General features: G+C 49.5%; 1 protein-coding gene and 1 pseudogene across 3 annotated transcripts; both read right to left on the bottom strand.

Moving 5' to 3' along the window:
- Positions 1 to 6904: 6904 nt before the first annotated feature.
- On the bottom strand, positions 6905 to 9025 carry LOC112897772 (annotated as a pseudogene).
- A 567-nt stretch (positions 9026 to 9592) lies between these two features.
- LOC112887426 lies at positions 9593 to 14932 on the bottom strand. 3 transcript variants are annotated; one of them, XM_025953601.1, is made up of 3 exons: positions 14782 to 14932; positions 11981 to 12257; positions 9593 to 11946 (listed from the first exon to the last, which is right to left on the bottom strand). In XM_025953601.1, exon 3 carries the CDS (start codon positions 11894 to 11896, stop codon positions 9980 to 9982), a length of 1917 nt encoding a protein of 638 aa, XP_025809386.1. In that variant the 5' UTR covers positions 11897 to 11946; positions 11981 to 12257; positions 14782 to 14932; the 3' UTR covers positions 9593 to 9979. The 3 variants fall into 3 exon arrangements, with proteins under 3 accessions (XP_025809386.1, XP_025809402.1, XP_025809393.1); XM_025953617.1 differs by having other exon boundaries at positions 9593 to 11861; positions 12055 to 12257; XM_025953608.1 differs by having other exon boundaries at positions 9593 to 11808; positions 12055 to 12257.
- Between the last annotated feature and the right edge of the window lie 7469 nt (positions 14933 to 22401).

Here is a 22401-nt window from a genome sequence, read left to right as displayed (position 1 = left end):
GGCGGCGATGGTGCTTCCCGTCGCTTCAGCGCCCACCCTTTGCGATCGGATCAATTAGGGTTTTTAGGTGGGTTCATAGGCAAACGGCGAACTTCGTCTTCCGTGCCCCGGCCCCCCACCCTTTCTTTTATTGTGGCGCTGCGCGACGGGGGCCCACCCGCCATTGGGTTGGCGGTGCGCCCCCGATCGGGGCGCGTAACCAATTCCGGATCGGTCGTTGGACCGATCCGGATTGAGATCAAACTAACATTCTCCCCTTTGATCTCAACTTACTCACTCACTTCTTACGTTCGATTTCATTCAGATCAGTGCATCGAGCATGCCTCGTCTCAACAGTTATTACCGCTGGATTAACAGCCACAACACACTTTTCTGTTTGAAACAGAACCGTACTTTTGGGCCCTTACTGTCCAGGAATCATAGGCTTTCCCGTAAACCTATGCCGGCTAAGTGTTCTCTGAACACATTGGGCGGTAAGCCTTTTGTGAGCGGATCCGCTAACATTTTCTTTGTGCTCAAATACTCAAGACTGATTGTATGATCCTGGATTTGCTCTTTGACAACATAAAACTTTATGTCGATGTGTTTGGCAGCTCCACTCGACTTGTTGTTGTGAGCGTAAAATACTGCAGGCTCATTGTCGCAGTACATCTTTAGTAGTTTTTCTATGCTGTCAACCACTCTTAATCCGGGTATAAATTTCTTTAGCCATTTAACCTGCCCCGATGCCTCGTAACCAGCTATAAATTCTGCATACATCGTAGATGATGCAGTTACTGTCTGTTTGGAGCTTTTCCACGATATAGCTCCACCTGCGAGAGTAAACACATAGCCTGATGTGGATTTTCTATCATCCTTATCTCCCGCAAAGTCTGAGTCTGAATAACCCTCTATCACTAGAGATTCAGATCTCCTGTATATTAGCATGAGGTCTTTCGTTCCTTACACATAACGCAAAGCTTTCTTAACCATTTTCCAGTGTTCTATTCCTGGATTGCTTTGGAATCTGCCAAGTATCCCGGTGACAAAAGCTAAGTCAGGGCGTGTACATACTTGAGCATACTATAGGCTTCCGACAGCTGAAGCATATGGTACCGCTTTCATCTGATCGATTTCGTACTGATTTCTGGGACACTAAAATTTCCCATAACTATCGCCCTTGACTATGGGAGCAGGTGTTGGCCTACTTGCATGCATACCGTACTTCTTTAGTACCTTTTCTAGGTATGCTTTCTGCGATAATCCTAAAACCCCCTTGTTTCTGTCTCGGTGAATCTCAATTCCTAAAACGAATGATGCTTCACCTAAATCTTTCATATCAAACTTTGAGGACAAGAATTTCTTTATTTCTAACAGCAGATCAATATCACTGCTAGCAAGCAGAATATCATCCACATATAAAATAAGGAAAACGAATTTTCCATTCTTAAATTTTGCATAAATGCAGTTGTCCTCCTCATTTTCTTTGAAACCAAACTTTCTTACGGTTTCATCGAATTTCAAATACCACTGTCTGGAGGCTTGCTTTAATCCATAAATGGATTTCTTTAGACGACATCCCATCTTTTCTTTTCCTTCCACGACAAAACCTTTCGGCTGTGCCATGTAAACGTTCTCATAAAGATCCCCGTTGAGGAACGCCGTCTTTACATCCATCTGATGTAACTCTAAATTATAATGTGCCACTAATGCCATTATAATCCTGAAGGAATCCTTGCATGAAACAGGAGAAAATGTTTCATTATAATCTATCCCTTCTCTTTGCGTGAAACGTTTCGCCACAAGTCGCGCTTTATATCTTTCTATATTCCCTTTGGAGTCACGTTTTGCGTTGTAGACCCATTTGCAGCCTACTGTTTTGGCTCCTTTAGCAATTTCTTCTAGATCCCAAACATCGTTGGTACTCATCGATTTCATTTCGTCTTTCATGGCTTCCAACCACTCAGATGAATGAACGCTTCTCATGGCTTCTTCAAACGAAGTGGGGTCACCCTCCATCTGTATTTCCTCGCTATTATAGATTTGATAATCACTCGAAATAGCGGGCTTTCTTATTCTTTGAGATCTTCTCGGTGCCTCAGCTATCGGCACTTCTTCCACTTGGGGCTGCTGCTGCTCCCCCTGATGCGCGGCTATCGGTTCTGTCGGATCCTGAAGAACAGGTTCCTGGTTCTGACTCGTCGCCGCAGCTGGAGAACTAGCAGCAGGTGCTGGCACCGTAGGTGACGCAGCAACTGGTGAAAAACTAGCAGCAGGTGCTGACACCATAGGTGAAGCAGCAACGGGCAACACGAAAAATGGATCTTGGATCATCGGAGTAGGTACGAAAACCCGCTTCTCCTCAAGATCAATCTTCCGAGCTACCGTGCTCCCCCTCATCATCCGATCCTCCAAAAAGACAGCGTGTCTCGTTTCTACGAACTTTGTATATCCGTTAGGACAGTAGAAACGATAACCCTTCGACTTTTCCGGATAGCCAATAAAATGGCAACTTACTGTCTTAGGGTCTAACTTTCCGATATTTGGATTAAATACTTTCGCCTCAGCTGGACAGCCCCACACGTGTAAATAGTTCAGTGTAGGTTTTCTCCCTGTCCATAACTCGTACGGTGTTTTAGGCACCGACTTACTCGGTACGCGATTAAGAATATGAATAGCGGTTTTTAACGCCTCCATCCATGAATTAATCGGTAACGTGGAGTAGCTTAGCATACTTCTCACCATATCCATTAAGGTACGGTTACGTCTTTCAGCGACTCCATTTTGCTGAGGCTCGCCCGATGTAGAGTATTGGGCTACTATTCCATTTTCCTGTAGAAACCTTGCAAAAGGTTCAGGAACTTGGCCATACGGGGTGTGACGACCGTAGTACTCACCTCCACGGTCAGATCTTACTACTTTTATTTTAAGATTTTGCTGATTTTCTACTTCAGCCTTAAAAATCTTAAACTTATCTAACGCTTCTGATCTTTCTTTAATTGGATAAATATATCCGTAACGCGAATAATCATCCGTAAACGTTATGAACGAATCATAACCGTCTACAGACTTTATGGGAAATGGACCACAGATATCTGTGTGCACTATCTCCAAAACCCCTGAACTGCGTTTAGCTCCTTTCTTTATTTTCTTAACGTACTTTCCTTTAACGCAATCGATGCAATATTCTTCATTTGAAAAATCTAACGGATGGAGAATATTTTCTTTAATTAATCTCTCAATTCTCCCCCTCGAAATATGGCCTAAACGACAGTGCCATAATTTCGCTGAATTTTCGTTGTCGCATCGTTTGCGCTTATGACTTGCGTCGTTAGACGTGCGTTCAATACTCGTGGTATTGCTAACAGAATTTACAGTCTCATGCATAGGCAACATATAAAGTTTGTCTTGTCGGATGGCAAGACCAACACACTGACTTTCAAATAAAATCTCACATTGTTCTTTGCCAAAATGGCACTTGTAACCATCATCTGCCAAACATGATACTGAAATTAAATTTCTAGACAAAGAGGGTACATAAAGAACATTATGTAACTGGAGTTTAAAGCCATTCTCTAACTCTAACGTGAGTTGACAAACTGCTTCAACGTCGGCTCTAACTCCATTGGCGACTTTCAGCCATCTATCCCCTCTTTGTAGCATCGTCTTTATACTTATACCCTGCAAAGAATTAGCAACATGAACAGTTGCACCTGAGTCAATCCACCAAGTAGATTTAGAATAACTTACATACAGGGTCTCATCGATAAAAGTGATAACATCCTCACCTTTCTTAATTAAATGCCGTAGAAAATCTGGGCAATCTTTCTTGTAGTGTCCCGTCTTGTGACACCACATGCATTGATCCTTTTCAATGTGTGGTTGATCTTTCTTTGCACCCTTGCCCGGGTGAGTCGCAGAAGAAGAAGAAGTGAAACCTCGTTTGAACTGAGGTTTCCCTTGTGGCCTCGTGTTTTTATCTGAAGAGTTGTTTCTTTTGTGCCTAACATAGTTGAGCGTGTCACCATGCGAGGCTTTGAGTCTTTCCTCTTCTTGCACACACATCGCAATGAGCTTCTCTAAGTCCCATGTGTCTGGGCTGATGTTGTAGTTAACAACAAAGGTCTCAAACTCTTTCGGCAGAGAAGCCAGAACCAAATGGACAACAAAAGCATGAGGAAGCTCCATGTCCATAGGTTTTAGCTTAGATGCCATATTGCTCATTTTCGGTATGTGCTCTCTCACACCACCGCCAGTGTACTTATCATTGACTAACCTCTGAATCAGAGTCTGAGCATAAGCTTTTGAAGAGCCAACAAATTGACTCTCCACTTTCTTTAAGTACTCAACTGCGGTGGGGCAATCTGGGATTGCTCCTCTGATACTGTCTATGATGGAACTCTTGATAACCATCAAACACTTTCTGTTGGAAGAGATCCATTTTGCTTTCTCAAGATCAAATTTCATTTGAACACTTGCATGTTCTCTCTGACGAGCCTGCCAAGCGGTAGAGGTCTCTTCCGGATCCCTCACCAGTTCCTCAGGACAAACTGGAAACGGTGAGGTGATAGCGAAATCGATATCTGACAGGGCGAGTGCCACTTCTAGCTTCTGTGCCCATACTCCATAGTTGGAACCATCCAACGGCGGTATAGCATTAATGAATGTCATGGCATTAGATCCTGAAATTTAAATCAAGAAAGGTGAGAACTGCTTTTATAAAACAATAATTGCATATCTTAATTTAACGTTTGGTCAATATTAAGATATACAATTAACTAGCTGCATTAATTCTAAAACACCGTTGGGCAGAATTAGAGTAAATGCATGGAAAACTTACTTAAAAAATTATAATACTGCTATTATCAACGTTGGTCAGAAAATAACAATATTATAACTATAGAAAACTGAAAACTGACTTGAAAAAAAAATTGTAATATTGCTATTATCAACGTTGGTCAGAAAATAACAATATTGTAACTGAAGAAAAAACTGGAAACTGACTCCTTTAATTATAATATCTCGTTGGCTCTAAAATAATTAAAGGATGTAACTTAATTAAATTGGCAGCGGAAAAAATAAATAGTTCTAACTATCAGAAACATTCTTACTTCTTTCTCTCTATAGAAATTATCACGTTGGTGAAAATTAAATAGAGATTGAATCATGCATTAAGTGGTTAAATGTGTTTCTGAGAAAATAACCAAAACTCACTGTGCACCCGACCCAAACCTGTCCAAAATGGAGCCCAAAACGGCCAAACCTGGCCCGGCCCAACGCGGAATCGCGCGCGCGGGAGGGCTGACCCGCGCACCAGGCCGCAACCTGGGCCTGGGCCGGGAAAGTCGCTCCCCGCCTGGGCCGTAAGCGGCCCGCGCGCCCGCGATCGATCTGTGGCCGTCGGATCAGATCCGACGGTCACGTGGGGGTTCCGGTGGATCAAAACCCACCCCCGGCGCGCGCGTTGCCCTAACCCTAGGGCATTTCTCTCCTGCTCCCCGCAGCCGCTCCTCCCTCCTCCTCTTTCCTCCGCGCGACGGCGGGCGAAGGTGTGGCGCCGCCGCGGGCCTCCTCGCCGGCGAGTGCGCTCGCCTGGATGTGAGCGCACCGCCGTCGAGCGGGCTCGGGGTGGCTAGCTGGCCCACGCATCACGGCGCGGTGGAGATCCGCGAGCTCGGGATGGCTCGGGATGCTTCGGTCCATTCGAGGTCGGTGGAGCGCCGGAGCTCCTGGGCCCCGGCGGCGCTGGCCCGTGGAGCAGGTAGCTCCCGGTGTCAAGGTAGGAATCGTCCTCCTCCTTCTTTCTTGCTTTGATTGAGGATGGATCTAGGCTTAGGGTTAGGGTTAGCAGGCTAGGGTTTGAGTCAGGCTGCAAGGTGGCTTTCACCCGAGGGGTTTTGAGTCTTGCTTTTGCTCCTTCCCTTGCAATGTCTTTCGGATTAATTGGAAATTCCCTCCTTCTAATTGCTTTTTCTCTCTTACCCGAAACTAATTACGATTAGTGAGGCTAACTGATACCATTGATAGAAATCTAGGATCCCCTAACCGTCAATTAGCTCGGTAATTAACTAACTAGGCAACAATGTTTGACTGATCTAGATAGGAATCGAGAGAGAGAGAGAGAATGCCGTACCCCCCGTGGACGAACCGGCTTCGCTGGTGTTGGCCATGGGGTTGAGGAAGTCGTGCCGGAGTCGTGGATGAGGGCGGACAAGGGGCGGTGAGGTCGAGCGGTGCCGGCGGTGATGATGCAGAGGAGCCGGCGTGGGTGCAGAGGCGGCGGCGATGGTGCTTCCCGTCGCTTCAGCGCCCACCCTTTGCGATCGGATCAATTAGGGTTTTTAGGTGGGTTCGTAGGCAAACGGCGAACTTCGTCTTCCGTGCCCCGGCCCCCCACCCTTTCTTTTATTGTGGCGCTGCGCGACGGGGGCCCACCCGCCATTGGGTTGGCAGTGCGCCCCCGATCGGGGCGCGTAACCAATTCCGGATCGGTCGTTGGACCGATCCGGATTGAGATCAAACTAACAACGGCGTCTTTGCCGAGTGCTCGACACTGGGCAAAAAATTGTTTGCCGAGTGTTTTTCTTTGCCTAGTGTATGGCACTCGGCAAAGGAGGAGTTCACCGTGTGTTTTCCTTCACCGAGTGCAGCACTCGGCAAAGAGGCTCTTTGCCGAGTACCCGATATTTTGCACTCGGCAAAGCTCTGGACATTCGGCAAAGACCGCGTTTCCGGTAGTGAGTTGATATTCCTAGCAAGGAACTTTTCCCGAGCTGCAAATTGAAACATTATATATAACGCATCAACAAAGATAATCATGCAGTATGTTTTGCTGTCCAAAGTTGCCAAGCATATGATACATGAAACCTTCATAGTGCAATCCACGTACAGCACGATATTAATTATTTCATTCCCGTGTTCTTTGAGAGTAAGTTCAAGCCTACATATGATGACACACACCTCTGTGCGTAACAGCACAAGAGGCGAGCTGCATGCATGTACCATTTGCATGGCCAATAAGCAAGCACTCAAGCTGGCTATTAGTTGCATCTATCTAGGAGGAGAACCTGAACACCATGTCATGCCTGTACACCTGCCCCGGCCTCACGACCTGCGACGGGAAGCCCGGGGGTTCACGGCGCCCGTACACGCTGCCGCCCTTGCCCCTGACGCCGCCGAGCCCGTTGCCCGTGTAGAACTGCACGCCGGGCTGGTCCGCCCACAGCTCCATCGCCCGCCCCGTCGCGCCGTCCCGGACGCGCGCCGCCATCCACGGCGTAGTTGGTGTCGTAGCCCGCGGCGCCGCGGCGCAGGAGCTCGCCCAGGCGCGCGGAAGTCGTAGGGCGTGCCGGCCACGGGCGCCAGGTCGCCCGTCGGGATGAGCGACTGAGACTATAGCTGACAGCCTGACACTAGTGCTCCTTTTCCAAGGTGATGACACTGGACCACATAATACTGGGGCTGCAGTGCTGGATCTTCTCTCTGGACTCCAGCACTCATCTACAGCCTGCACAGGGTGATGTATTCCAATTTCCAAACCATCAAATTAAAAGAGAAAAGACTTGTCTCCGGCACTCGTCTACAGGGTGCCGTCTCCGTACCGTGGGGCATCTTTTCTTTTCGTATAAAGAAAAATAAAAAAGAGTGCGATAGCCCGGTCGGAAACCTTGCCCCGAGTCTTCATCCCGACCCTCCCAACTCCATCTCGTCATGAAGTTGCCTCTAACATGCACGCGCCTCTGCTATGAGCGTGAGCCATTGCATTGACCATTGGCGCCATGCTAACCAATCTCACCTTACCATCAGCTAGAGATTGTGAAGTTCATCTTCTAAAATCTCTAGCTGATCTAAACAAAACCTAAGTGCCCCCTCCTGAACTTTAACCCCTCAAGTCCTGATACCCTAATAACCACACCGGAGGTTACCGGACACCGTACCGGGGTTCGTAATATAAATACCTCGTGGAAGCACAAACCAAAGCATCGATCGGGGGCTTAAACTACAAATTCGTGCATGGATGGTCTCCAAAATATGCGGAACTCGTGTGGGCTTTGCTCACATTTTTTTTAAAAAAAAGAAGATACTGTTAACCATTTCGACCTACGCTCCGATGCTGTGTCTAAATGAACAACTCCACTGATAGACACAGCTAGAAGAAATGTGCTCCGGCCACGATCGAACACATGTGCGGTGTTCCAAACAAGGGAAGGAACGAACACAACGTACCTTGCTCCCCGTCGAAGCTATGGTAGTAGAGAGTGATGTACTGGGAGTCGCCGCCGCCGACGTGCTCCTTCACCGTCCATACGACCTTGCTGAACCCCCGGTGACCGCCTGAAACGATCGAACACAGTTCTTTTCAGAAAAAAAAAGGGAACGAACGGACAATCACACCACACGGCAGCTCGCCCTGTGGCTTCGCCCCTGATCACAAGGCAGCTCGATCGGAGCAATCCATCTGCCGAGCCTCTCGTCGATCGGCAGCCTCAGCTCTCACCGTGGAGGGAGTTGTTGCCGTCGTTGCGGTATAGCCGGTAGGTTTTCCCGTCGAGCGTGAACCGGGCGCCGGCGATCCTGTTGGCCACGCGGCCGATCAGCCCCCCGAAGTAGGCGGTGCCGTTCTGCACATTCACACGAGACAGCCAAGCGAGAAGTTGACGAGAGAGAGCGAAACAAATTTGGAGCAGGATCATGTGATCGAGACGATCTCTTCTTACGACGTATTCAGCGACGGTGTCGTAGCCGAGCACGACGTCGGCCAAGTTCCCTGCAACGCCGTAAAGATAAAAAATGTTCTCCAGAAATTAAGATTCTAAAAAAATAAACGGAAGAGGAGTAGTGTTGGCTACCTTTGGAGTCAGGGAGGATCACGGACATGAGGGTCGCGCCCCAGTTGGTGACCTTGATGGAGAAGTCGTCGCCCCTCCTGAGCTCGTGCACGCCGACCGTCTTCCTCTCCGCCGCCGCCGCACAGGCACGCCGCCACGGCAAGGCACAGGGCGAGAACAGCTGGCCGCCGGCGCAGGCGCGGAGCTCCTCTTGCCATCTCGCACTCGCAGGTGTTTTCACCTTTTGGAGGAGCCGAGAGGAGTTCACCACGACACTGCTACTTGCAAAGACGGCTAAGATTTCAAGTCGTCGATCGCCTTCTTGGTTTGTGATCCCCCTAGCTACTGCTATCCTCAGCGGCGCCTAAGGACAGAGCTGCGTCAGAAACCACTGCGCTCCAGCGATCTGCATCGTGTTGCGCGTTTCCGTTCGCCGTCTGCTACTACTGCTAGGCTGCTAGTGCCACCTGCATGCGGCACTAGTGTGTGTGGATGTCTGGATTGCACCAACGGCGCCCGGTGGTGCTGTGCCGTGATCTGCCTACGGATCATAATCAGCCTTGGACACTTTTGCGCGTGCAGGTGCAGCCGTGCTTCCCTTTTCCTTCCCTTAAGGTTTCCGGACGTACGGAAGGTTCCACGGCACCGTCAGATGGTCACTTACATGTACAGCCGAACTCTTTGAACCTTGGAATGTACAGCGAGAATCAAGCAAAAACACTGCAAAGTATCAAACTTCTGGTAAACAGTAGGCCAGCATTGTAGCTCACTTCAAATACCATACATCCATAAAAAGCCTATTTATTGCACATCAAAACTTGATCTTGAGAGCCATCAGCTGGCATTTCAGCAGAGTGTCGCAAGAAGTACAGTTTCCATTTTTACACATTGATCTTTATTCACACCAACTGCAGCTACACAGCTTTCGCGTCCCAAAAGCTTTGGGACCTGCCACGAATGATTCAACATGTAACAGCCCCTATGTTCGCCATACAATTCCAGTGTCCAATTTGCAAAGAGAGCATGTACTGTATTATAGACAGCCAATCTAACAGCTAGTATATAATAAAAAGAACTAAGTACTAGTTTCTTTCCCTCTCTCTCTTTTGGTGAAGAAAAAGACGCGTAGAAGTAGAGAAATAATCGAGCCTCAAGATCGAGCGCTCCCTGCTTCAGAGCCTGCCGACGTCGACGTTCCGGAAGCTGCCGCCGAGCAACGTCAGGAGGCCGCCGCCGTGCACCCTCCCCTCGGGGACAGCGGCCGCCCCACCCTCTCTGCTCCTCTCCGGCGGCGGCGCCAAGGACTTCATGGAGTGGGGGACCAGCACCTGGGGAGGGATCAGCTCCAGCCTCCCCGCCGCGGCCACGGGCGAGCCGTCGCAGTCCGACACCGTGCTCGCCCCGGAGGACGAGCGCTCGTTGTGCGCGTTCGCGGCGCCGGCGGACCGGACGATGCCGTGGAAGAGCCCCGGCCCGATCATGCCCGCGGCCGCGGCGGCGCCGCCGCAGCGGCGCTGCTGCGAGGCCACCAGCGTGCCGTGCGCCGCGCAGAGGCCGCTCCGGCCGCGCGCGAACTTCTCGCAGCCGCCGCCGAAGTTGCACCGCTTCCCGCCGCCGTGGGCCTTGCAGTACTCGGTGCTGCCCTGGGCGCTCTTGCCGCACCCGTCCACCCTGCACCGCTTGCCGCCGCCGTGCTTCACGCACCGGTCCGTGCGCCCGCGCGCGCTCTTGCCGCACCCGGGCACCGCGCACCGCTTCCCGCCGCCGTGCGCCACGCAGAACTCCGTGCCGCCGTGGACGCTCTTCGGGCACACGCCGCCGCCCTCGTACATGCAACGCTTCCCGCCGCCGTGCGCCTTGCACAACGGCGTGCTGCCCTCGGCGCCCTTGGCGCACCCCTCGAAGACGCACCGCTTCCCGCCGCCGTGAGCCTTGCAGTACAGCGTGCTGCCTTGCGCGCCCTTGCGGCAGTCCGGGTACTGGCACCGCCGCCCGCCGCCGTGGGAAATGCACAGCCCGACCCTGCCCTCGGCGCTCCTGATGCAGCCCTCGACGGAGCACCTCTTCCCGCCGCCGTGCTTGATGCACCGACCGGACTTGCCACGCGCGGCTTTAGGACAGCCAGCGTAGCCGCACCGCCGCCCGCCGCCATGGGCGATGCAGTGATCCGTCTTCCCTTCCGCGCTCTTGGTGCACCCGAGCTGCAGGCACCGGCGGCCGCCGCCGTGGGCCTTGCAGTAGGCCGTGCGGCTCTCGGCGCCCTTGTGGCACCCGGGCTTCTGGCACCTCTGCCCGCCGCCATGAGCGATGCACAGGCCCGACGCGCCTCGCGCGCCCTTGGAGCACCCTTTGAACCTGCACTTCTTTGGATGCCGGCGATGAGCCTGCTGTACAGGATTGCTTACCACGGTCACAACATCAGAGCTCACGCCGAACGAAGCCTCCGTCAAGGATGCCGAAGGTTCAGGGCTGAGCCGAAAACCATTTTGATCACGAACAGTACTACTGTCGTAACTGTTGTGATCTGTGTGATCTACCAAACCCTGTGCCTCTTCAGCTGCTGCGTAGTTTGGCCCGGGAGCGAAGACAAGGGATGGCATGTAGCCACCGGAGCTTCTCCTCGCCGACGTTGAGCCTTCATCCACAGCACCAAAGGAAATGATGTGGCCGGTAGGCATTTGTCTGTGTTGAATTGCTCCAGCATTACGGCCCTGGCGAACCCCAAGGCTCAGCACCCCTGGATCAGTGGAGGAGAAGCTCTGGCCAAACAAAGTCACAGGTGCTCTAGACTTGTCTGCTCCGGCAGGATGCTGATCAGCAGAGTTAGCATCCGGAGTTGGTCCCAGTCCGAGGACTAGTCTGCACCCATCATCTTGCGCGGGCGCATGACTCGACCTCCGCAAACCTCTCTGGCCATGGCTGTAGCTGCTGTCCATTGCTGAACCCAACCGGTCTAGGCCAAATGTTATCTGACTCTGACCATGGCTGCCTGATGTGTAACCTGTCATTGAGAAACCAATTGACACTGCAGAATCATCCATCAGAGGCTGGTTTCTGCGGTGCAGGATACCCGCAAAACCGTTATTCATCTAAGCTAAATGCTTTGAAAATACAGTGAAGGTGGTGGAAGAGCAACGATGAGGAGAGTGGAGAGTATTTCTGGACAGTGAGATCAGGGTTTTACTGATCTCTTATATGTGCACTGTCGAGTAGACGAAGTGAAAGAATATCAGGAGCAGTGAAGTACCACTTGATCCACCACTAACAAAGCCTGATGTGTCTGCCCGGTCCATTACTGTCTCGCTCCAGTATAAAAATTGTGATCCAGGAGGCACTTGACCTCTGAGGCTCTGACAGACTAAACTGTCTAGTGATGTTCACTGATAGTTGATCGTCAAGAATCAGAGGAAGCCAGTTGCTCTGCGCTAGTGAAATCTTCGGAATAGAACACTGCAAGAAAGAGTGGAAACGAAGTTGAGATTCTGTTCTAGAAAAAACTACGCCCCGGTTAGCATGTGAAAATTTCACAACAGTATAATTACTATCCCGTGAAATCCTTGCATTCCGAACATGGTATTTAACTGTTTACATTGTTGTATTGTATTTTATTGTCCATACCACCCACCGCATCATATAATTGAGCCTAACCATAGAACAATTCAAAGAAAGAAAATCCCTATTTTACTGCACTTGAGAAAAGCTGACTCAATATAAGGAGATCAAGAACCAACCATAATCAGGAAGAACGTTGACCAGGACCTATTTTCATTAATAGACCAATATTTTAAGGCAAACCAGAAGGATCATGGTACACTAATTGAAGGTAAACAGAAAAGTTAAACATACTGTAGTAATTATTCTACTTGTGTCTGATAGCTGGATTTCTTTCTCAAAAAATTAGCTATAAGCTTTTTTATATACTTATAATTAACTGTACGTTGGCGTTAGTTCGGAAGAAGAAGGGAAAGATGTCAAGCACAAACATAAAATGATTCTGAAACAAAAATCAATGAAGACCACCAGAACAAGAGCTTGCACAATATATAGCTATGTTAACATCTTCTGTTCTGCAAAAGAAGATAAGCTGACATCTCGGCTGAACAAGTTGACTTTCCTAGCTATCAATCCCCTTGATAGGCTGTGCTAAAATTCTCGAGAAAACCAAATGGATTTCACCTAACTTAATGCATAATTGTTCCTGAATCAGTCAGTGATGGTAACGGCCCGTACAAACCTTCTTATAGAACTACAAAATTTGGGTTCGCTCAGGTCATACCGGTGCTTACAACCACACAATAATCCTATATGTTACAAACAGCTGGGTCAGAGCTCATACCTTTGAGCAAATTTTCTAAGACAACAGGAAGAGCCATTCAGTTGACTCGACCGTACAGCAATTCCAATAGCCGTGGAAAAGAATATCAGGGGCATGAGAATCGGTTCAGTTCAGACAAATCTTATTAGAGTTCCCAAAAACTAAATCAGGCATGGGTTTCGTAGTGATCATGAAAGAATTAAGATAATTACAGCAAAAAAATCGTGTTAAAATTTGAAGTTATAAAAAAAATCTTAGGTAGTATTCTACTTAACTCTTGTACCCCTGCAATTCTTGGAAATGAAAAAGGAAAAAGAAGGCCCTACTAAAATTCGTAAACATCCAAAAACACATGGAATCGGGCTACCTACCTATATATGATACATAGGGATGCAAATTGGTGACGCTTAGGCGCACCTCTAAACCTTTTTAGTTTAAATATTTATGCTACATCTTCGAAAGATTCTATTTTAGAAAATTAGAAAAAAAATCTGAACTAAAGAGGGTTGGAGGTGCAACTAAGGATCACTAATTGAGAACTTTTACGGCGCACAATATGACCATATACTACTGTTTGAAAAGGACTCGTATGTAAACATCGGACGGTTGAAATTTTTCTATACCACTGAAACATTGATTAGTAGCATGAGGTAGTACATCTAGGTGGTATAAGGGTAATATGAAAAAAATTATTTCACTATAAGGTTTTACCCTGATGCAACGGCCTAAAAGTGTTGCAATATGTCAAAAATGGTTGCAATAGACAAAATTCAAAAATTATATAAATTATCCTTAATTTATATTAAATTATTAATGACAATCTTACCCCTTCTAATGAAGGGTTGGATATTTTCTATACTACGTACTACGTATTATGCGCCGTAAAAGAGGCCCACTAATTTGCACCCCCTAATGATACATGTCATGGACAAAGTGTTGTGAATATGCTACCACTTGTCAAGCATGGAGCAGGGCAAAAGATTGTCCTCCTTTTCACTCTTGAAAACCAGGTGTTGATCTAGGACGGTTTCGGAAGGATATGAAAATAGAAGAATATTTGGAGTAAATCTCGGTGCACTAAGGAACTCTGAGACCCTTGTGTCGCCACACCTTCATCCTCCAATGGGTGGAAAAAAAAGAGAGAGAATTTCCTGAGGCCAGTAACCTGGTGTGGCTCAAATCGCCAACAAGTACCTGAAGAACAGAGCAAAACCTGAAAAGAAAGTCTGAAAGAGCCCAAAACTATTCACAAAGGACTCACCCTACCCTACCACATCATAGCCCTCAACGGACGCACCAAATTCATGCAGCAACTCCGGCGACCACGCAACAAGAGCCGGACTGCCGGGACGAACGACACATACACAGGACGACGGGACAGATCTGAAGAACCGCCTACCCGCAGTCATCCATGGCAGAAACCTCAAGAACCTCGAACCAGCGGTCAGAATCAAGAGCTCACCCGCAAAAGCTACCACGCATGCATGCCTAACCCACTTCTACGCCTGCCACGGGGCAGCTGAACAAGCAAACGGAGGGAGAGCTACGGGCCTACGGCCATGGCAGAGAACCGACGACGCCTAGCGGTATCTCGGCAGGGGAAACAGAGGCGGAGAAGAAAAGAGAGGAAAGAGAAAGGAGAGCAGGGCAGGGAATCACCTCGCATCTCAGCGGGGAGAATCGCAGGCGCAGCGGGAGGGAGGGAGGGAGAGAGAGGAGAGAGACAGGCAGGGGGGAGATTTTATTACGCGGAGGCAGGCAGGCAGGAGGGGAGAGTGGGCGAGTGGCCTGGCCTCAGGCTGACGGAGCCATGCGGGCGGCTGCGGTGCGGGGAGGGGGCCTCGTGCGAGCGCCCGGCCGCGACGTCACATGACGGCGCCCCTTCCCCGCGCGCGCCTGGCTCCAGCCGGGCCGGGCGGCTCCAGCCGACGCGGACGGGGACGCCCGGCTGGTGACGTGTGTGGCCTGCGTTTAGTCGGGGGGGCGCGTCCAGCCCGGCGCGGCCCCGCCTCCGGTGGATTTTTTCCGCCCCGTCTCGCCAGTGGCTACTTTTGTGGAATCGCGACGGCACATCGGTAGGTCTCGAGGCCGGGGAGGATGGCGATGCTTCCGGCATCTCTCCCCCTGTTCTCTTGCCAAGGAAGCCATGTTCTCTTCTGTTCTTTTTTTTCCTTTGGTGGAAAAGAAAGTCATGTTGTTTTTATTCGAGGTCGTTTTAACTTGGTCGTTGTTGTTTTTTGAAAGGGAACTTGGTTGTTTCTCTGGAGCACCGAATTGGCACCGGGTTATTCAGCAGCCAACTAAGTTGTTTTAGAAGTTCTGCTCTGAACCATGCACTAACCATTTTGTATGCCAACCAAGCGCATGTGAATCATGTTTTCGGCGGCCTAACCAAGAGTCATGGTAGCAGCTAAAATAAAATATAATGGGAACTTGAGAGAACGTGTAGCATTACCACAAGGCAGCTCTTCTCTAGAAACAAATACGACCACAAAAAGGAAGTCTAAGACGCAGTTAGCGACTTGCCGTATAGATAAATCCAGTGCCATCATGTGTGTGCTCCTTTTAGATCATCGACTACTGAGAATCTAAGGGCATTGCCCAATGACACTCGATTGCTTGCCAACCACAGATGCCTGAAAACTTCAAGATTCCTATGCTCGAACAAGAGCTTACAAACCGTGCAAGTGAACCGAACCAGCCCTCGTCATCCCATCCCTTTCAGCGAAAAGAAGAGGCCATGGGCTGTACAAGAAAAGTCCTACGCAGCGACGCGATTATGCGATTGGCTAGGAGGTTACGTGCACAGGCTGCGTTCCTCCGGGCCTCTCATTCTGGATCCTTCTCCACGAATCATCAAGGAGGTGCGCCTGGATTGGTTTGGTTGGTAGCCAGATTCTTGGTGAGTGGGTCCTCAGGCCTATTATTGCTGCTTTGTGTCCACTTGCGTTGATGCTTATTAGTGGTGTTATGGATCGGAGTATGGTCTCAACGAAAAAGGAATTGTCCTATGGAAGATGGAACATATTAGGCTTCTTATTCCCTTCTCTGCAGCTGCTATGTATGTTCTAGTCTTTACACGTCTATATATGCATGAGCTAATTTCAGTACCTAGAAGTTATAGTTGAGACTTGAAAGCACACATGCAGATGATTCTTAATTGGCAACTCACATAGTAGCTTGGTTTTCTGATTTACTCTTCCATGATATGGAATATTTAGTTATTTTAAAGCCTTGAAGTACAATCCAGCCAAGGAAATGTCTTGTCTTACTTTTCCTTATGTTTGTCACTGCGTCTCCCTTGCCCTATACAAACCAATTTAAATGATATGATCCTTTTTTCTAGCATTTTTTATTAAGTAGACAAAGGTATGGAACTAGCAATGGTGCTTTAGACCAAAACTCCAATGGGAGGATATACCAAATAGATAGATAGATAGATAGAGTAGCCGACTCAAGGAGAAAACAGTCCAAATTCAATGTGTGTGGCTATTTATTTCTTACTGTGTGTAGAGTGGCGGACTAGTCTATCTGCTAATTGACGAGACGATACACAGAAACATCATATAGATTATCTTATTACCTTTGACATTCTTTGAAAGGAACTCATTAGAAAAGGCAATCATGCAGCATGTTAAAAAAGAAAAGATCAAACCTAGGATCGGAGGAACTAGATGGTTTTTCATTAATAAAAAGGAATAGCCACCCGAAATTGATTTGAAGAGGACTCATACCTAGATGGTTGGAATGTACAACCACATATCCCGGCCCACCTAGTTGAGTTAGGCTCATTTTTTGGAAGGCTTCATCTTCACATGTATGTAATATGTAGCATGGTTTTGTTTATGGTGCAAATGGGTAATGTAAATATGTAACCATTCTATATCCTTGAAGTAAAGTCCGACTAAACAGCTAATGTTTTATATTCTACATTTTTTATGCATATATATATATATATATATATATATATATATATATATATATATATATATATATCCCTCTTGGCGAGAGCTACTACTTCTAAATCTGTGCATTTTTTACATGTATGCATATGTTGAACTAGTAGCAGGAATTTGTAGATGGCTTAATAATGCACATATATGTTGATGATCATTGGTAAGCGACATTGTTTTGGTCATGGTTTATTCCTCTACGATAAGGACATGTAGAAACAAGTGCACATTATGTAACAGATTTAGTTGCACATTTGGGTATTCTAAAGCCTTGAAGTGAAGTCTGACTAAACAACTATGTCCCTTGTTCTTACATTCTTTTTTTTCTCTGACGTGCTTCCCTCTTCGCGTTTTACATTAGAAATTCTCGGAAGAAATCTGCTACAAGATACGTGCCATGCTGAGGTCCACATATTTGACACTACAACATCGAGCAGCTCTAGAAAAAAAAATGCTGCTGGGAACTGGTTGAAAGCATGTATGTATGCATGCACTTCGAAGGGTAGAAAAAAAGCCTCTAAAAGAATAGAAATCAATGTTGCGAGACTAAAAAGGAAATGAATTAGTTAATTTTCCTCCGCCGCAGAAAAAGTCGCCAGTATATTCCCGGTCCGAGCCAAGAAAACTCAAGGTGGCCATTACGCTTGCCGCGTGGGAAACAAAAACGCAGCGTTCGCGCAGATTCTTGAAGCGCCCAATTATGGTGGTGGAGCGAATAATTGCGTCGGCCCCGCTTCGCTCCCCGTCGCCCCAAAGGCCTGATTGGAGCGACGCGGCTCCGCCATCGGCTGAGCCGCTCGAGGCCACGCGAGGTCGGCTCGGGCTCGGCTTAACAGGGCGCTGCTCCTTTTCCCGTGCCGTTCACGCGGCCGAGGCGCGCGCGCTCCCCCTCCGGCCCCGACTAGAAAAAATAAAAAACCCGGCGCCGGAACGAGGCCCCCACGCGCCCCCACCGACAGGGAGCCCGGCCCACGGAATCCCGCCCCCGCGTGTCAGTGAGCGCCCCTGAATCTCCGCGGCGGGGGAGATTCCTGGCCGCCCGCGCGTGGGCCCCGCCCCCACCTCACGGCGCGTGCGCCTCCACCGGATCGCCCCTGCCCGCGGCCCCGCGCGCGCGCGCGGAAGGCGACAAGGGCCGCCCCCGGGCCTCTCGCCGCCCGCCGCGTGGAGCGCCGCCACTCGCCGTGGCGGGCTTACCCGCCTGTGGAGGCCGACGCCCCGGCTGCATGGGGAGGTGGTGGGTTGGTGGGTGGTGGTGACGCCAGTGGTGGAGGAGATCGTCGTCCGGCGCGGCCGGTGGGATCGGAGCTAGCGGCCGCGGCCGCGCCGGTCGCTTTCGGCGGGGTTATGAGGCTTCGCCCTCGCCGGAAAGCTAGCTGCTGCCAGGAAATCTACGCTTGGAAAGGTACGGCGACCTGTGGAGCTCCATGCGTTTTCCCGTGTCATTTTTTCCTCGTCAAGCTAAGGGAGGCCAGGAGTGGCTCGCTAGTTCTTGGTGCTGCGCACTTGCGCCCTGCTCCATCCAATCGGAGTGAGGCTAGTGGTTCGGGTCAACACGTAACCGTGGCGGAAACTCGCGGTCGATCGGGGCCAATGATTGGCCCCGTCTCGTCGATCCCGTCAGCGAACTAGAGGTTGGTGGTGTCGTGCTGACAACGGACGGGGTCGTTAGTTCGTTTAGCTTGGAAAACTTACGAAGGTGTGCGTGCGAGAAAGAGAAACTTTCACGTGCCTTGTGCCTGCGATGGTAGATCGCCCAATCAGCGTGTCGAAGCACAGCAACAAGAAACACTTGGGCTAGGTTTTAGCTTTCCCCGTTACAGAAAAATGTCGTGGTGCTTGCTGATCCTACCTATGTTAGGAGTTGTTAGGCCAATAAATCTTATTAGCTAGTACGTGTTAGTTCGGTTCTCTTGCGCGTTAATTTGTTTATCTGATTATTTGCACCCGAGTGCATGCTGATTCCAGCTCTACAGATGATAAGCTTTGCGAGCTCGAGCTGCGCCGCGGAACCGTCGGCCTCGAATCCAAGCTGTAGCTGAGTCATCGCGGCCTTTCTTCCCGGTTGACAGCTTATCAGCTATCACCATCAAGTATAATGCCACTAGGGCGCACGCTGATGGGCGTGCCGTTTCTGGTACCGATCGCGTACGGTGAGCCCTGACTGGACCTCCACGAGTCAGAGATCATTCTTTAATCTCTGTTTCCGGCTACCTCAACGCAGGGGTCTGTGGCCTGATGAGTACTCCCACACCGGAACGAAAACTTTTGGGTCTGGATGGGATCGCTGCGAGATTCAGCGGTCCGAGCGTTTCAACCGCTGCTGGCCCTGCCTGTCTGGAGCTGCTGGCCAGAGTAGGATTTCTGTTAGCTGCTACCTCCAATCATACCCTACTTTTTATTGCTCGCGGTGCAACTTGACTTGCTAATAATAGGTCAAATAAAGCACGGTTCCCGCGACTTCTTTAATCCGAAAGTAAACATGGTGCGTGTAACAAGTTGCATTAGGTCGCAGGACCAAACTGCACTGCAAATAGCTCGCCCCACGGTTTCTATAATAGGAAACGGTATGCTTGAACTTTTCAGATCGGCAAGGCTTGGCTCAGGTCACTCGTCTATCATCGTGCTGCTGAACTGAAACAAGCTAGCTTGCTAACTGACGAACACATGCTACTGCATTATGCACTTGATTAATCGGCAAGCTCTAGCTAGTTAACAGCAAGTGCTAGCTCTGGACAGCGCCATCGGGAACGATGGATTCTTCCAGATTCAAAAGGACAAGATCGCCACTCAAGAAACGCCTTAAACAATCCTTGGAGCAGCAATAAGATACAACCTACTTGGCGAGGCAGTGACGCAAGCCGCAACCATTGGACGGGCACAAGGGTTTTCCTGAATATATAAGCTGCCGCGCAACTATCAACGGATGCAACCACTTGGCGCCTTTTTACAACCTTGGACGCCATTTCGAGTAAGAACCTGTCCAGGCCTCCTCCTCCTACCGGCTCTCCCACCCTCACTCCACTGACGACGGCCCGGCCTTCGAGATTCCATGCGCCCATTGGACCCACTGTCAGCGAGACAGCTTGGTACACGTCTCACAGTGACACTTGGCTGACACAGGGCAGGTGCAGACCTGTGCATTGGTGGTGGGCGTACGCGTAGGGCATGTTACCCTGCGGGAAACCACTGGGATCGGTGGTTTCGGTGGCCACACACTTAAAAATTGGTACCGATGGAGAGTGACGTGTTTTGGCTGATCAGGCATGACCGGTCGCCGGTATTTTTTACAATTGCAGCCCACGTAACGGAGCACCTTGAGGAACGGGAAAGAAAACCCCAGGAAAAAAACGATCTAGCTCCAGCTAGGTCCCACGTAATGAGCGATTTTAGTTGGCGATTAAAAACGCATTTCCGAGCGGCCGTAACCTAACAGCGTACATCACGTACGTCAAGCACAGCTATAGCTCCTGGCCTTGTACGCTGGGCAGTGCCGGCAGCCGCCGCGTACGTCAAAACCTTGCCTTTTCTCGAGTGCAAAAGGGCGGAGCGTGCTCTTTGCTGCGTTAAAGAGGTTGTTTCGATCTAGTTTTGTTTTCTTGCGAGTGGCTTATCATGGCGCTTATGAGGCAGGGTGCTGGCTAGATCTCGTGCTCCTGGTCGATTATAGCACCATTTGACACCATCATATGTTATAGCGACCGGCAGTTATGGAGCTCTAGGATATTGTTCATATGGTTGGTTTCTCCATGCTTTTTATTCGCAAGTTGAGGACGCTAATTTCTTTGCATGGAGATCATCGGATAATAACCTTTCATGTTTCACAAAGAGTACTCGTTGTACGTTTTTCTCAAGACGCTTTTCGAAAACTGTTGGAGCGCCGCGTCGCACAATTTATATCATTAGAGTAGTTTTTATTTTAAATTTCTACAAACGCCACCAGGCACCGCTTCCATGGCAATCCTTAAGTAGCCTTTCACATGTTGGAAAGGGGTTTTATGGCAAAGGAATGAAATAATTTTTTTTAAGGGAAGCCGCTATTTAGTGGCTGTTGGAAAGCCACGTCAAGCCGCTCCAAAGTCTTTTTCACATTTGCCACAAGAGCCAACCAGCACTATGCTTCGCCACCTGATGTTGTCATAAGTGGAGTTTTTCTTGTTGCATAGTCATACACACAGTTACGCACACTAGGAGAACCGAGGAATGCAACAATAATAAAGACACATAAATCATTCACATCCCAATATTCCAGTATAGTCGCCGGAGCAAATTAAGCTAAGAACATCTGAATCTCAATATCATCGTCACCAGATCATGCATATGGTAGCTAGCCAAGCTAGCTGCACCGAAGTTTTTTCTTTTTTTGTGCTTCTCACCAGCCTAATTATAATCCGGCTACACCACCTGCATCATGGACAGATCCAAATAAAGTACTCATGAAAAAGCCCCACGACGATTGGCCGGCGTCTGCAGCGAAACGTCCAAGATCACCGGCACGCCACCCTGAATAAAAACCGAGAGCAGCAGCGAATAGCATGCTGGCGCCGGGTCAAATTTCAGTTTTGTATGGGAGCCGAAGATTCCTGCTCCCGGGCCGTCGACTAGAATCCAGCCTCCATTAAAGTACGCGAGCAACTTGGCATTTGTTTATCCTCCGCATGAAGTCAGGAAAAAAAAAACGAAGCGAGCGGTTTAAGGTTTGTGGAGGCGTTATCTGCTGATGAGGGTTCGCAATTGCCATGCTGGATTGCTGGCTCTGGCAGTCTGGCTGTTGGGCATCTTCCTTCCAAGAAAGAAATAAACGAAGTGCAGAGTGGGCCGCGGGTTCGAAGATACACGGGTAGTACCATGTTCGGGCCTCCGAGGGATTGTAGTACATCCATCCCTTGTGTAATCGTGGCCCGGTATGATGCTCCGCCGAAACTATCCCCAGCCGGCCCAACTCCAAAATTCGATCCATGGATCCAATCCGCCCGCCTCGAGCAAACGGCCCACCAGTCGGTAGGAGTAGTTCCCAAGACGGCCGTGTGCTGAGCTGGAAACGATGCGTTTTGGGACGGCGGCCAGCGCTGCGCGTTCGGCTACCGCGCACGTCTTCACCGTTGACTTCGAGAACGGGACGGTCGTTCGTTACGGAGAATCAAAAGCCGTTCGCGCACGCGGTGACGCGGACCCTTCTTGCTGCCTGAGCACTGTAAACACACATCCATCCCTGGACGTGCGACCGATTTCTACACCCTGCGGCCGTAAAAATTACTCTCTAGCCTCTAGGATGATGAAGCGTTCAAAATCGTACGGCCCTTGATCGAGCTATGCTGAAGGGGAA

This window comes from Panicum hallii, chromosome 1 (assembly GCF_002211085.1).
Source record: "Panicum hallii strain FIL2 chromosome 1, PHallii_v3.1, whole genome shotgun sequence".
In the NCBI taxonomy this organism is placed as follows: domain Eukaryota; kingdom Viridiplantae; phylum Streptophyta; class Magnoliopsida; order Poales; family Poaceae; genus Panicum; species Panicum hallii.
The sequence above is the reverse complement of the archived record's forward strand: the minus strand, read 5'-3'. Positions and strand labels throughout refer to the sequence as shown.

Bases quoted from the DNA above. Each gene is read 5' to 3' on its own strand.
- LOC112887426 (XM_025953601.1), bottom strand. From the start codon at position 11,896: ATGAATAACGGTTTTGCGGGTATCCTGCACCGCAGAAACCAGCCTCTG.